At 39.3% G+C, this 12,885-nt stretch overlaps 1 protein-coding gene across 1 annotated transcript; it reads right to left on the bottom strand.

Moving 5' to 3' along the window:
- Nucleotides 1-1,496: 1,496 nt before the first annotated feature.
- Nucleotides 1,497-11,413, bottom strand: LOC118814105 (protein brambleberry). The gene is made up of 6 exons (XM_036579766.1): nt 11,169-11,413; nt 9,069-9,242; nt 8,180-8,337; nt 7,181-7,379; nt 2,275-2,371; nt 1,497-1,685 (listed from the first exon to the last, which is right to left on the bottom strand). The coding sequence occupies exons 1-6, from the start codon at nt 11,411-11,413 to the stop codon at nt 1,497-1,499; spliced, it is 1,062 nt and encodes a 353-aa protein (XP_036435659.1).
- Between the last annotated feature and the right edge of the window lie 1,472 nt (nt 11,414-12,885).

Raw genomic sequence — 12,885 nt, 5'->3', positions numbered from 1 at the left:
GAACGACGCTGGCGTCTTTTAGTGATCTCTATGGAGCTCGGAGCTTCCAGTGGAACAAGGCTATCGCTCTGCCTGCCTGTCAATCACAAAAACACTCATAATGAGAACTACCTAATGTTATGCTATTAGAGTTGGTACAAACCCATCTATTATTTCTCAATACAGATACTGAACTTTAAGCATCTTCCGATACATAAATGTTTCTTCAAAAATGACTAAGCACTCGAAAAGAAATCCCACTGATTTTCAATTTCTGTATGATTAAACGGTCAAGATATAAACAGTCATTCAGAGTGGTCTGATGTGAAACGCTCCATTCTAGAGAAACTTAGCAAGTCAGAATTTTTCACAGAGGTGGAGCAGAGGTGTTTAATGCTTTTAAATGCCCACTCACAGAAAGCTATTAGATAAAACGATTAAGAATATGTACCAAGACGGTCTCTCAATAGTTTTGAGATAAAGGTATACTTGAAACATTTTTTTTTTTATAGATTCATAAAGGAGAGATACACACACGGTGTTGTGAAGGCAAAACAGTACCTATAAAAAGCCCATAAAAATGTATCACTATTTTAATATAATCAACATCACATCCAAAAACACAGAAGACGTATGTAGGTTCAATCATTATTTCGGATAGTAATTAAAATGGCTACTTTGGCACTGCAGACATCACAACCCCTGGTTCCCATCATCACCACTGTAAAGAAACGGAGTTGGTATGTTTCTTTACAATAAAACATTACACATCAAACTCTAAATGACCTATTTACACCTTAACCGTCATGTGTTGACATCGAGAAATCAGTGCAATTCCACTTAAATTTAAGCACCCACTTAATATCCATCTAAAACCAGTCAAACCTACTGCAAAACAGTTTACTAGCCTACATGAAGGATGAAAAGAAGAAAAAAAAAACATTGACTTATACATGTAATTTTTTTCCCAAGAAAATTAATTAAAATTATCAAAAATACAATTCAAAATGTTAGACTATTTAAAATAAATTGTAATTCTAGTATACTACTTAGACAGCTACTCATTCTTTTACGCTACACGCAGCTACTGTTATCACATAACCTACTTTGCTTTATGGTATGTTACGCTAAAAGCATTTGTGATATTTCAGGCTAGATTTGTTACAGAACTCAGTGAAATTCATGCTTTCTTTTCTCTGTTTTCTGCTTGTTATTACAACACTAGATATCAGGTACATACACTGGGTATTGGATCAGTGCCACCTCTACAACTCGCATGAAAAATATGGTTACTTACTGCTGTGAAGGGAAGAAAATGAAGGCAAATTGGCTTCTATGGCTCCAGAGGGATGCAAAATGACCAAACTGCCCTCCTCTTCCTGATCCCACTTTCCACCCCATTGCTTTTGCCTGGGTTTCTTCAAGTCCTCCATGGATCCCGAAAGACGCTCTGGAACACAGCAGGATGCAATCCAGAAACTGCTTAGGGCTGTTTACAATATATATATATATATATATTACTGTAAATGCTCACCTGCTTTCCGCAAGGCTTGCTGAAGATTAGAGCGAGTCTCTTTCAGCTCCTTCAGTATCTCCAGACTTTCTCGGTTAACGTTCCGAAACCGCACAGCAAAGTACAACAGAACAAAGCTGCCAATCACAAGCATGGCTTTTCTCAGAAGGCCGACCAGCAAAGCAATCCGCTCCTGCACAACAAGAGCGGTTAGTGGTGCTGAGATTACTCAGGACTGTCAAAGGAAAACAGAACATCCAGCAGACCCACCACAGACACATACGGCACTGTGCAAAAGTCAGAGACCACATTTCTTTTACTTAATTTCCATGAAAAACAGCCATTACGCATTAACTATTTAGAAGGAATGAGGAGATTAGATATGGCATAAAGAAAATAAGTGTAAGTAGCAGTCAAGAAGCCTCACTGAGCAAAGGAGACAAACAAAGAAGCTGCTGGCCACTGACCACCCCAGAGTCCAGACCTCAACATCACTAAATGTGTTTGGGATTTATTTGGATCATGTGCATCAGAAAATGCAGCCAACTTCTAAGACTAAACTTTGGAGATGTGGAAAAATAGCCCTGCAGCTAAAATAAAGGCAAAGTAAATACTGAAAAAATGATTTTGATTTTTATTGTCTTTATTTTTTCCAGACACTGAAAATGAATAACATGTCCTTACTGTCTTACTGCCTTACTTAGTGTCAAATTATGTACACGAAGGAAGGTCTCAGACTTTTGCACAGTACTGTTAATATTCTGTAATTACAGACGACCCACCATTTGTTGATATCCTGGATTATCGTTTTCCAGCACCATCTTACAGATCAGCCTCTCCAGGTAGACGTTCAGAGCCACCAGTCCGAACAGGAAAAATCTACAAAAAACATTTAAATGTAAATAAGTTTTTTTTATTTTATTTTTTTATTTATCATATGAGCACAGCTGCCCTTTGCACTGTGTGAACATTTCAAGATGAGTGGACCAAAAGCAATGATCCAAATTAACTTTTTTTTTTTTTTTAAATATAATCTTGATACATTAATTTACATTAACAGTTAAGGATATTTTTGCCTTCTCCTGTAAATTTACCATTTTGGTGATACATGGTTCTGTTAACAGTGACGATATGCAGTTTTGAACTGACATTACTTTTTAAATATCAGCAAAAAATACAGCTTTCACACTCAATTTAGCATTCAGTACTGCAGGGCAGGCAATGATAACCTGCCCTAATAATCCTGCTTTACAGTCAAGCCTTCATTGAGCTGAATATGGTGTGCTAGAGCTTTAAAAATGGTGAACTTTAGTCCTCTACTGTCCACTTCCAGAATACAATAATCCTTTAATCTGAGGGTCATCTTCACCTTGCCAGGGTACCAGCCTGTTGGCAGTGACAGTATTAAAGTCTGCTTTTGTCCAGCTGAAACAGTTTATCTGCCATCATAATGAAAGGAAAGGAAGAACGATGGGATCCTCTGTGCTTTCATAAAAAGAACATAAAAAGACTAAAAGGCTTCAAGCTGTTCAGCTGTCAATTTCACATTTTCACTAATGTTAACAAGAACAGAGGCTTTCACGCAAACTACACAATCTGGGATTTTGGTCAGACCTTTGATTACAAGCCATCTATGTAATGTCACAACTCTAAATGACACCTGGCCTCTGAACACCAATGACACCAGACAACAGCTGCAGAGCCTCCCCATTACACAATGCTACCCAAACACACACACAAAAAAATCTGGACAAAAGTATTGGGACGCCTCCACATTACACATACAGGAGCTTTCATGACATCCCATTCTAAATCCGTAGGCATTAATATGGAGTTGGTCCCCCTTTGCATCTATAACAGCGTCCACTCTTCTGGGAAGCTTTCTTCAAGATTTTGGAGTGTGTGTGGGAATTTTTGCTTATTCATCCAGAAGAGCATTTGTGAGGTCAGACACTGATGCTGGACAAGAGGCCTGCCTCACAATTTCTGTTCTAGTTCATCCTAAAGGTGTGTCATGGGGTTGCGGTCAGGGCTTTGTGTGGGTCAGTCAAGTTCTTCCACACCAAACTCACCCAGCCAGGCCTTTATGGACCTTGCTTTGTGCACTGGGGCTCAGTCATGCTGGATCAGAAAAGGGCCTTCTCCAAACTGTTCCCACAAAGTTAGAAGTGTACAATTGTCCAAAATGTCTTGGTGCTGAAGCATTAAGATCTCCCTTCACTGGAACTAAGGGTTCTAGGCCAACCCCTGAAAAGCAACCCCATAGCATCATCCCTCCTTCACCATACTTTACAGTTGGCACAGTGCAGTCAGGCAGGTAACGTTGTCCTGGTATTCGCCAAACCCAGACTCATCCATCAGAATGACAGATAGAGAAGTGTGAATAGTCACTCCACAGAATATGTTTCCACTGCTCCAGAGTCCAGTTGCGGTGTGATTTACACTACTCCATCTGACACTTGGCATGGTGCTTGGTGATGTCAGGCTTGCATGCAGCTGCTCGGCCATGGAAACCCATGCCATGAAGCTGAACAGTTTTTGTGCTGATGTTGATGCCAGAGGAGGTTTGAATTCTGCAGTTAAGTCAGAAGAGCGTTGGCGGCTTTTTTGCACTATGTGCCTCAGCACTCAGTGTCCCACTCTGTAACTTCACGTGGTCTGTCACTTCGTGGCAGAGTTGCTGTGGTTCCTAAATGCTTCCACTTTTCAGTAATATCACTCATAGTTGATTGTGGAATATCTAGGAGGGAATAAATTTTGCGAACTGATTTGTTGCAAGGGTGGCATCCTATTACAGCACTATGCTCAAATTCAGTGAACCTTTTAGGACGACCCATTTTTTGCCCCAAATGTTTGTAAAGGCATGGCTAGGTGCTTAATTCTATACACCTGTGTATAGAATTAAGTAACTTTTGTCTACATACATACATACATATACACACACATGCGCATATATATATATATATATATATATATATATATATATGCGCACAAAAGAGTAAAAACAAAACTGAATACATACATACAGTGGCATGCAAAAGTTTGGGCACCCCCGGTCAAAATTTCTAGCATTGTGAATAGCCAAGTGAGTAAAAATGAGCTAATTTCCAAAAGGCTTAACATTCAAAATGACCTTTAATATTTTAAACAAGATTATCATTTTATTTCCATTTTTTCCATACATAAAAAGTGAAAAGGGCCTGAAGCAAAAGTTTGGGCCTTCTGCATATTCATCCCCTTTTGGCATGTATCACAGCTTATGAATGCTTTTTGTAGCCAGGCTTTCAGTCTTTCAGTTCTTGTTTGAGGGATTTTCACCCATTCTTCAATGCCAAAGCCTTCTAGTTCTGTGAGATTCTTAGGCTGCCTTGCATGCACTGCTTTTTTGAGGTCTATTCACAGATTTTCAATGGTGTGTGGGTCGGTGGACCATGAGGACCATGGCAAAACCTTCAGCGTGCGTCTCTTGAGGTAGGATCATTATCTAATATAACAGACTGTGTGATGTCAGCTTCCAGAATTTGCTGGCATTTAATTGAATCCATTCTTCTCTCTACCAGTGAACAACACAAGCCCAAAGCCTGATAAATCCACCCAGTGCTTAACAATTGCATGGGTGTTTTTATGAAATTCTGCACCATTTTTTTTATCCAAACTTTTATCCAATACTTTTGCTCATTGCAGCCAAAAAGTTCTAATTTAACTTCATCAGTCCACTGACACTGAATTTTGTGATGATTCTTTCACGAAGGTCATGTTTGTGCAGGTGTCGCTGCACAGTAGAACAGTACGCCACCACTCTGCTACATCTTCCTGAAGGTCTTTTGCAGTCAAACGCAGGTTTTGATTTGCCTTTCTAGCAACACTAAGAGCAGTTCTCTGAGAAAGTTCTTTTGGTCTTCCAGACCTCAACTTGACCTTCACCGTTCATGTTAACTGCCATTTCTTAATTACATTATGAACGGAGGAAACTGCTACCTGAAATAGTTTTGCTATCTTCTTATAGCTTTTTCCTGCTTTGTGGGCATCAATTATTGCCTAGCACTCTGATAAGTTAGAGGAGCCCATCGTTGCTGATTGTTGGAACAAGGTTTGAGGAGTGAGAGTATTTATATAGCTCGGAAATTTGCATCACCTGGCCTTTCCAAATGATGACTGAATAAGCCATAGCCCTAACAATCTAATTAGGGTCATGGTAAAAGCTCTCTGAGAGCTCAAATCTCTCAGGGTGCCCAAACCTTCGCATGGTGCTCCTTTCCTTTTCCGCATTCTAGAATTGTAACAAAAATATTACATTAATCTTGCTTAAAAATGTTAAAAAGAATATTTCATCTTTAACTTTATGCCTTTTGAAGATCAGTTCATCTTCTGCTCACTTTACTGTTCACAATAACACATTTTTAACAAGGGTGCCCAAATTTTTGCATGCCGCTGTAGATAAACCTTTGTCAATATTGCTCTGTGACACTGGCCCCGCAGGCCTGGCAGAAACGGTGCTTAATATTTTATGTCTGAATTTTTCCTGACGCTGATGTTATTCATCACCTTTCTGTTCACATTTTCCATTCTACCTTAAACGGTGCAGCAGTTACACTCTGGTACCTGTGGAGGCACCTAAAAGAAAATCACCATTTAAGATACACTTTAAAAGATGGTTCTTCAAGGGTTCTTTAGTAAAGAAAACAGTCCTGTATAGAACCATGAACGCTTGAACTCTTTGCATGTTAAAAGGGTTCTCTGCATGGTGAAATGGTTCTTCAGATTGATGGAGAATGTGCTGCAGATGGTTCTATATAGAACCTTTTTGGAAATGGTTCTATATAGCACCCAACAGGATTCTTCTATTATTTTGGTGTCAAGATTGTAACCATAGAAGAACCCTTTTTAAAAAGGTTCTATATAGAAACATTCCATAGCATATTCATGCACATTTTCCATCTACCCAAAAAATATGATGCAAACAGTTCTTTGAGTGTTCATGGTTCTATATAGAACCATTTTCTTTACTAAAGAACTCTTAAAAGCACCATCTTTGTTTTTTGTTTTTTTTCCCCCCCAGGCGATTTGAGAGGAAACAAGCTCGGCAATCAGTCTGGTGTCTACGTTAGGCTGAGGCTAACCCCAAAAGTCTGTCCATTTTCATGTCCGCTGCCTCAAAAACAAAGTGGACTATTTCAAATGAAACGGACTAGATAGCGGGAGGTGGTCGAGGAACTACTGCATTTTTCATTTCTATTTGAAACAGGACAAACATCTCTGATCAGCCATTCAGCTACAGCGGGTAACGTTAGCATAGTTTGTTTTTAACGCTGTGACTATCCCGACCAATCACAGATGTGTTTTGGATGTTTGGATGAATCAAAGCACTGATCCAGCAAACAATTCTGGTCAACATTATGCAGGCGAGTCTTTACCACTGTCATGTCACATAGCAACATTAGTAGTAACATTTTAATCTAACCAGTATACTGTAGTACTGCAGTACTACTACATTCCCCCTCCACTTTTCAACATCAGAGTGATAATTAACACTATTTAAGAATCATTTACCTGATCATTTTTCCAAGATTGTAACTCCACCGCCCCCAATATACTGTAATATTTATCGCAAAAACCTAATACTTTTGTCGAGTATTGTTTAGCCCTACAAAAACGTCTGCGGTCTGGTGCCCAGAGATGCACAGATACCTGGCCCCCGAAGTTCGTCGGGTGGACGTGAGCAGAAAGGAGGCGCAGAAGCCCAGAGCGTTGTAGAACAGCGAGCTGAGGGTGTGCGATTCTGACATGATAAAACTTTGGAGGAAAGCCACGCGGCTGAAGATTTCCGCAAATGCCACCTGCTGCTCCTGTACGGAATGTCTCATCTCAGCAAACACGTCCTTCAGGCCTGCAAGGTAACAGGTTTACTTCACTGAACAAAATGATTTTTAAATTTTTTTTTTTTTTTTCAAAAATCACGTCCAAATATACGGAAAGAAGTCAAGGCGATTAAAATCAAAAACACCAGTTTAATGCAAGAAATCTTTTAACTTACCTTTTCTTCTTAAATTAGCTCAAAATGTGACGCTAGCATTTTAGAAACTTTAACGGTGTTTTTCTAAGTAAAATTTATAAATATTTTAATAAAAATAAAGGATAACATTTTAATTTAGTTAAATTATAATTACTATATAAGTGTTTTGGTTGCAATGTCAACATTAAAGTGGAATTTCCCCAAAATGTCTGCAAAATTAAACTTTTAAAAATTATGAAAATTATGCAAAATTATTCTGAATGTTCTGATGTGGAATTCTCAATTCTAGAGAAAATTACAGAGTCAGATGAAAGACTGAGAAGTTTAGGTCTAAAATGCACATTGTTATAAGGCAAAGTATCCCCCTCCAGAAAAACAAGTTTTCTAAATTTACAAGGACATGGACGCTGAATAGCCATTTTAGATACTAAATAAAATGCCTTTATTTGTGTTGTGGATATTGTACCCCCTGGTTCCCATCACCACCACTGTAGAGTGCCATGTTTCTTTAGAATTAAGCATTTCACGTCAAGCCGCTTTGAATGACTGTTTCTAAAACACCCCCTGTGTTCCAATTCTATAGTCTATTGCTGAGTCCAGGTATGTTAGTACAGAACACAATTCTCTTTTACAACAAGATCCTGGACAGTTTTAAAGCCACTTTGTTTAATTACCTCTGGTGGAGTCCTGCAGTGTGTTTTTGAGCTCCTCTCCGTTGCGCAGGATGGTTTCCTGTGATTTGAGGGCCACGCTCTGGGCCTCTACAAGGTCCTCAGCCATCCGCTGAGTGGACGCTAGTTGCTCGGCCACACCAGCTGAACTCTCAGTCAGCCTGACACATAAAGAGACACTTAGTTTTTTTTTTTGTTTGTTTTTTTTTTAAACAAACAGGCATTTTGAAAAGGCATAAAGCTGCTGTAAAGGCTTCTCAAAATCATGCAGGTATTCTCTAAAGTGCGCTACAAGTCCAAAAGTATTCAGACAGCCCTTCATAAGGAGTGAATTCAGTTACTTTAAGGTGCATCGGTTGCTGACATTCAATTGCGCACTTAGCTTGTATAATCTCCACAGAAAAGCTCTGACCAATAGACTTAGATGCTCTGGAGTCCCCACATATAAGCCTAAAGTCACCCAATGTCAAGCATCAGCTGGAAGAGTATAAAGCTCCCCAGCTTTGGAGCAGTGGAACTGCATTCTCTGGAGCGAAGGAGCTCCATCCAATACCTTTGGGATGTGCTGCAGTGATCCAGAACTGATCATAAAACATCAGTACCTGACCTTACTAATGCTTTTATGGCTGAATGCAGTCAAATCCTCACAGCAATGTTCCAACATCTAGTGTAAAAGCCTTCCGAGAACAATAGAGACTGTTACTGCAGCAAAGGACGAACAAACTCTTGATTACGCTTGATTTCAGAAGAAACGCTGGATGAGCAGGTGCCTACAAACGTCTGGACATCTAGTGCAAGTATACTATAAATAGTAAAATACTAAATATTTTAAGCATAACAAAACGAAGCAGATACATATCTAAGAATCACCCCTTTGTTCTCTTTGGAGCACCTGTGGATGGTGTTTTCCGCTCTATTCTGCCACTGCTCGCTCTGCAGATAATGGCAGATGCTGTGGGCATGGGTGAAGAACTCAGTGTAGGTGTTAAATGCAACAGGGTCCATGTCACGGGTGCAGGTCTTAACATCGCTGCCCTCGGGGCACTCTGGAAAATTACGGCCAGACCTATGATGAAAAATATTAAATATTTATCAGAGAGAAGACACACACTGCGTGCAGGAAGTATTAAAAAAAATACTCTTTTCATACACACAGAACAAAGCAGCATTCTTGGGTTAGCAAACTAGGTTGGGGTCAGATTAAGGTAGCAATAAATTGAATTATTGATGACATATCGGTATCAGCAGGACACCAGCAGAAAAAAAGAATGAATCTGATCCTACCCTGTAATAGCACTAACCCACACTGTGCAGTGTGATGGTAGCTGTGTATTTCTTCCTGTGGGGTCAGCAGAGTATTTGAGAGGTTTGAGCATGATAGCCTACTTTTCGATGCTCATCTTAAGAGGAGCACTTCAATTAAAAACAGCTCATTTTAAAGCTTAGTAGCTTTTAAAAGAGAAATATCCACTCAGAACTGGTCAATACTAAGTGTTTCCAAATTTGCACTGGGAAAGAAAATATGGCACTGTGCCCAGTGGTGGATCTAGAAAGTTTTAGCAGGGGTGGCAAAGGGGTGGCAGTTGTTCTCTCAATGTTAATGAGTGACCAGGGGTTACCCTTAATGGCAAAGCAGGACAGACCAGACGTACTTGCAGTGCTTATGTGGGACCGGTGGGGTTAGCAGCTGTTGGAGTTGTTCCATCGATAGCAAGTCAAGACTCCCCTAAAAGATACAAATACTTGTCCCACAGAAAGGTGGAAGCCAATGATGTGGCCGAAAATTTTGGGGTGGTATCTGGTGCAGCCAATCAGATTTTACCACCCCAGCCACCGCTTTAAAACCATGCTATGATCATGCCATCGCTAAACTGGGTTAATCAAATTTCAATACACTCAACTCAAAGCTGCTAAAAAGTAAATCCAGCTTCAACTACAAATGTTTCAATATTGCACGTCAGTACACTGAATTATGCAACCATGCCAGAAAAAACAGCACAGACCAGCATGACTGGTCATCAGCAAAACTAGCATATGTTGTGTTTTGAATGCTGGTATGCAGGTCAGCAAGAATGAAAACTTATGCTGATCACCAGCAAAACCAGCGTACCTCTACTGTCGAAACCTCATATCTCCAAAATGATAACTTTACAGGAGAAGGAAAAAAATACTTCACTTTTAATGTAAGTCAATGGAACCAGAACTTTTTCCAAGCCATTCTGGGCCGTTTCTTTAAGTCCATTCATCATGAAATGTACACACAGTGTAAAGGGCAGCAGGCATTTTCAAATGATGTCAAAAACTGAAAACCAACAAAAATACGAGATACGAGGTTTTGTTCCGACAGCAGTGATATGTTGTGTTTTGAATATTGGTATGATGGTCAATCAGCATGACCTTGCTAGGTGACCAACATAAAACAGCTGTGTTTTTCAAGGCATCACTCTCCACTAATGCTCATACGTTCCTGAACTCTTTGACTTCCTCAGGTGTGTCAGATTAAGGCTGGAACTAAACTCTAAGACCTGCATAAGGGACCATTGTAGCAGCCTTCACCCAGCTATAGATACAAAAGCGCTGGAGAATGACGATGCATGTAGGCCTCCCACGATTACTCAGCAATGAAAGAAAAGAATACAGTTTTTCTGTTAGCAGTTTGTTTGCACGTTTTACCTTCTCCTACTGGGCACTCTCAAGGTAAGAAACAGTCTGGTGGACAGACCTGTTCAAATGCATTTATGCAAGCATTGTGTTTTAATTTACTTTCTTTTTAAAGACTTCCTAGTTTTATCTTACTCCAGCAAAGTCCTCTGGAACCTCTGAAAAGCTGGACATGTCTTGCTGTTGTTCATTTAACTCAATTTTCATTGTTAGGCCTTGTTTTTTACTCAGATTACTCAGTTTAATCGTAAAAATATTCGGCCGATTATTCGATTAACGATATAAATCAACAGTGACCGGGCCTGGTGCTGGTGGTAAGCGACTCTCTGACCTTCTCAGGTGACAGTGGGTGAAGGCCAGCGCTATCAAGCTCTGCATATCTGCGGAGAACTCCCTGCAGCCCGTGTGGATCTTCTCCAGCGCTCTGGTCCAGCACTCTCCGTACCGGGGCTGCACCGCCAGCTCGCGTAGCTTCCGCAGTTCATTGCGACCTTTTTCCTCTAAAGTTCTATCAGCAGCGACGGCGCAGAGAAAACTGCAGCTAAAACAGATGAGCAGCACCCCGACTGCACGCATGGCTAAACCTGGCTAACGAGCTCCGGCCTTCAGTAATTAAAAACCTGCCACGCGCTGCCACGCGCTGCCACGCCCCGGTCCAATTAGGTCACGCGCTTACCTTTCACACGTCATTCAGTGTCTGACTCCAATCGACCGCTTGCGCCCTCATTTTCTAGTGCAGGGCTGTAATTTCCTCCACGGGAAAAATACAGCCATTTAGTAATTCATAATAATGAGAAAGTTTTCACTAATTATGACTTAGTGTCTCATAATTATGATTTACTTTCTCATAATTATGACTTACTTTGTACCTCATAATAATGAGATTCTATCTCAATTATGATTTTCTTATGATTATGACTTAGTGTCCCATAATTGTGACTTAATTTCTCATAATTATGACTTACTTTTTGATAATTATGACTTACTTTCTTAATTCTGATTTAGCATCTCGTAATTATGACTTACCTAGTTATAATTATGACTTACCTTCTCATAATTATGACGTAGTGTCTCATAATTGTGACTTAATTTCTCATAATTATGACTCACTTTTTGATAATTATGACTTACTCTCTTAATTATGACTTAGCATCTCATAATTATGACTTGCTTTCTCAAAACTATGACTTACTTTCTGATAATTGTGACTTTTTCATAATTATAACTTTGTATCTCATAATAATATTCCATCTCAATTATGTCTTACTTCTCCATTATGACTTAGAATCTCATAATTATGACTTACACTTCAAATCAGGGTACTAAACTGTCACTGGGGCAGTTCCGCTCTTGTCACTGGGGTGGTACATCAAGGGTACATCTCAGTACCTTTAGTCAGGGAACATAACTGAACCATAATCCACTGAAATGATATTCTGTAAACTGTACTGACTCCACACACCCCGTCTCATCTCCAGGCTTTTTATTTTATTGATCTGTTTTAAATCATTAGGCTATGAAAAGGTATAAATATGTATTTTTCACCTGGAAAAGCTTATTTTTAAGGTTTACAATTGGACCTTAAAACCTCTGTTGTACGTGTAGGGAACATGTAGGGAACATTTACATTGTTTGTACCTTGATGAACGAAAAATGTACCTGCACAGAACTTTTATTTCTAACAGTGTACTTTGTCATAATTATGGCATACTTTTTTCTGAATTATTACTTATTGTCTCAAATTGTGTCTTGGTATCTCATAATTATGACTTACTTTCTCATAATTATGACTTAGTGTCTCATAACTGTGACTTAATTTCTCATAATTATGACTCACTTTCTCAATTATGACTTAGCATCTCATAGTCATGACTTAATATCTCATAATTATGATTTTGAACGTCATAATAATGAGATTCAATCTTAATTATGACTTGATATCTCACAATTATGACTTAGCATCACAGAATAATGACTGTCATAATTATGGTTTGGTATCTCATAATTATGGTTTAATGAATATGTCACAATTGTGACTTACTTTGTCA

This window comes from Colossoma macropomum, unplaced genomic scaffold (genome assembly GCF_904425465.1).
Source record: "Colossoma macropomum unplaced genomic scaffold, Colossoma_macropomum, whole genome shotgun sequence".
NCBI lineage: Eukaryota > Metazoa > Chordata > Actinopteri > Characiformes > Serrasalmidae > Colossoma > Colossoma macropomum.
The sequence above is the reverse complement of the archived record's forward strand: the minus strand, read 5'-3'. Positions and strand labels throughout refer to the sequence as shown.

Bases quoted from the DNA above. Each gene is read 5' to 3' on its own strand.
- LOC118814105 (XM_036579766.1), bottom strand. From the start codon at position 11,413: ATGCGTGCAGTCGGGGTGCTGCTCATCTGTTTTAGCTGCAGTTTTCTC. The intron at 8,338-9,068 runs GTGCTCCAAAGA...TTTATGTGTCAG, and splicing joins GCGGAAAACACCATCCACAG to GCTGACTGAGAGTTCAGCTG. The intron at 2,372-7,180 runs GTATCTGTGCAT...TGTTTTTTGTAG, and splicing joins CGACGAACTTCGGGGGCCAG to ATTTTTCCTGTTCGGACTGG.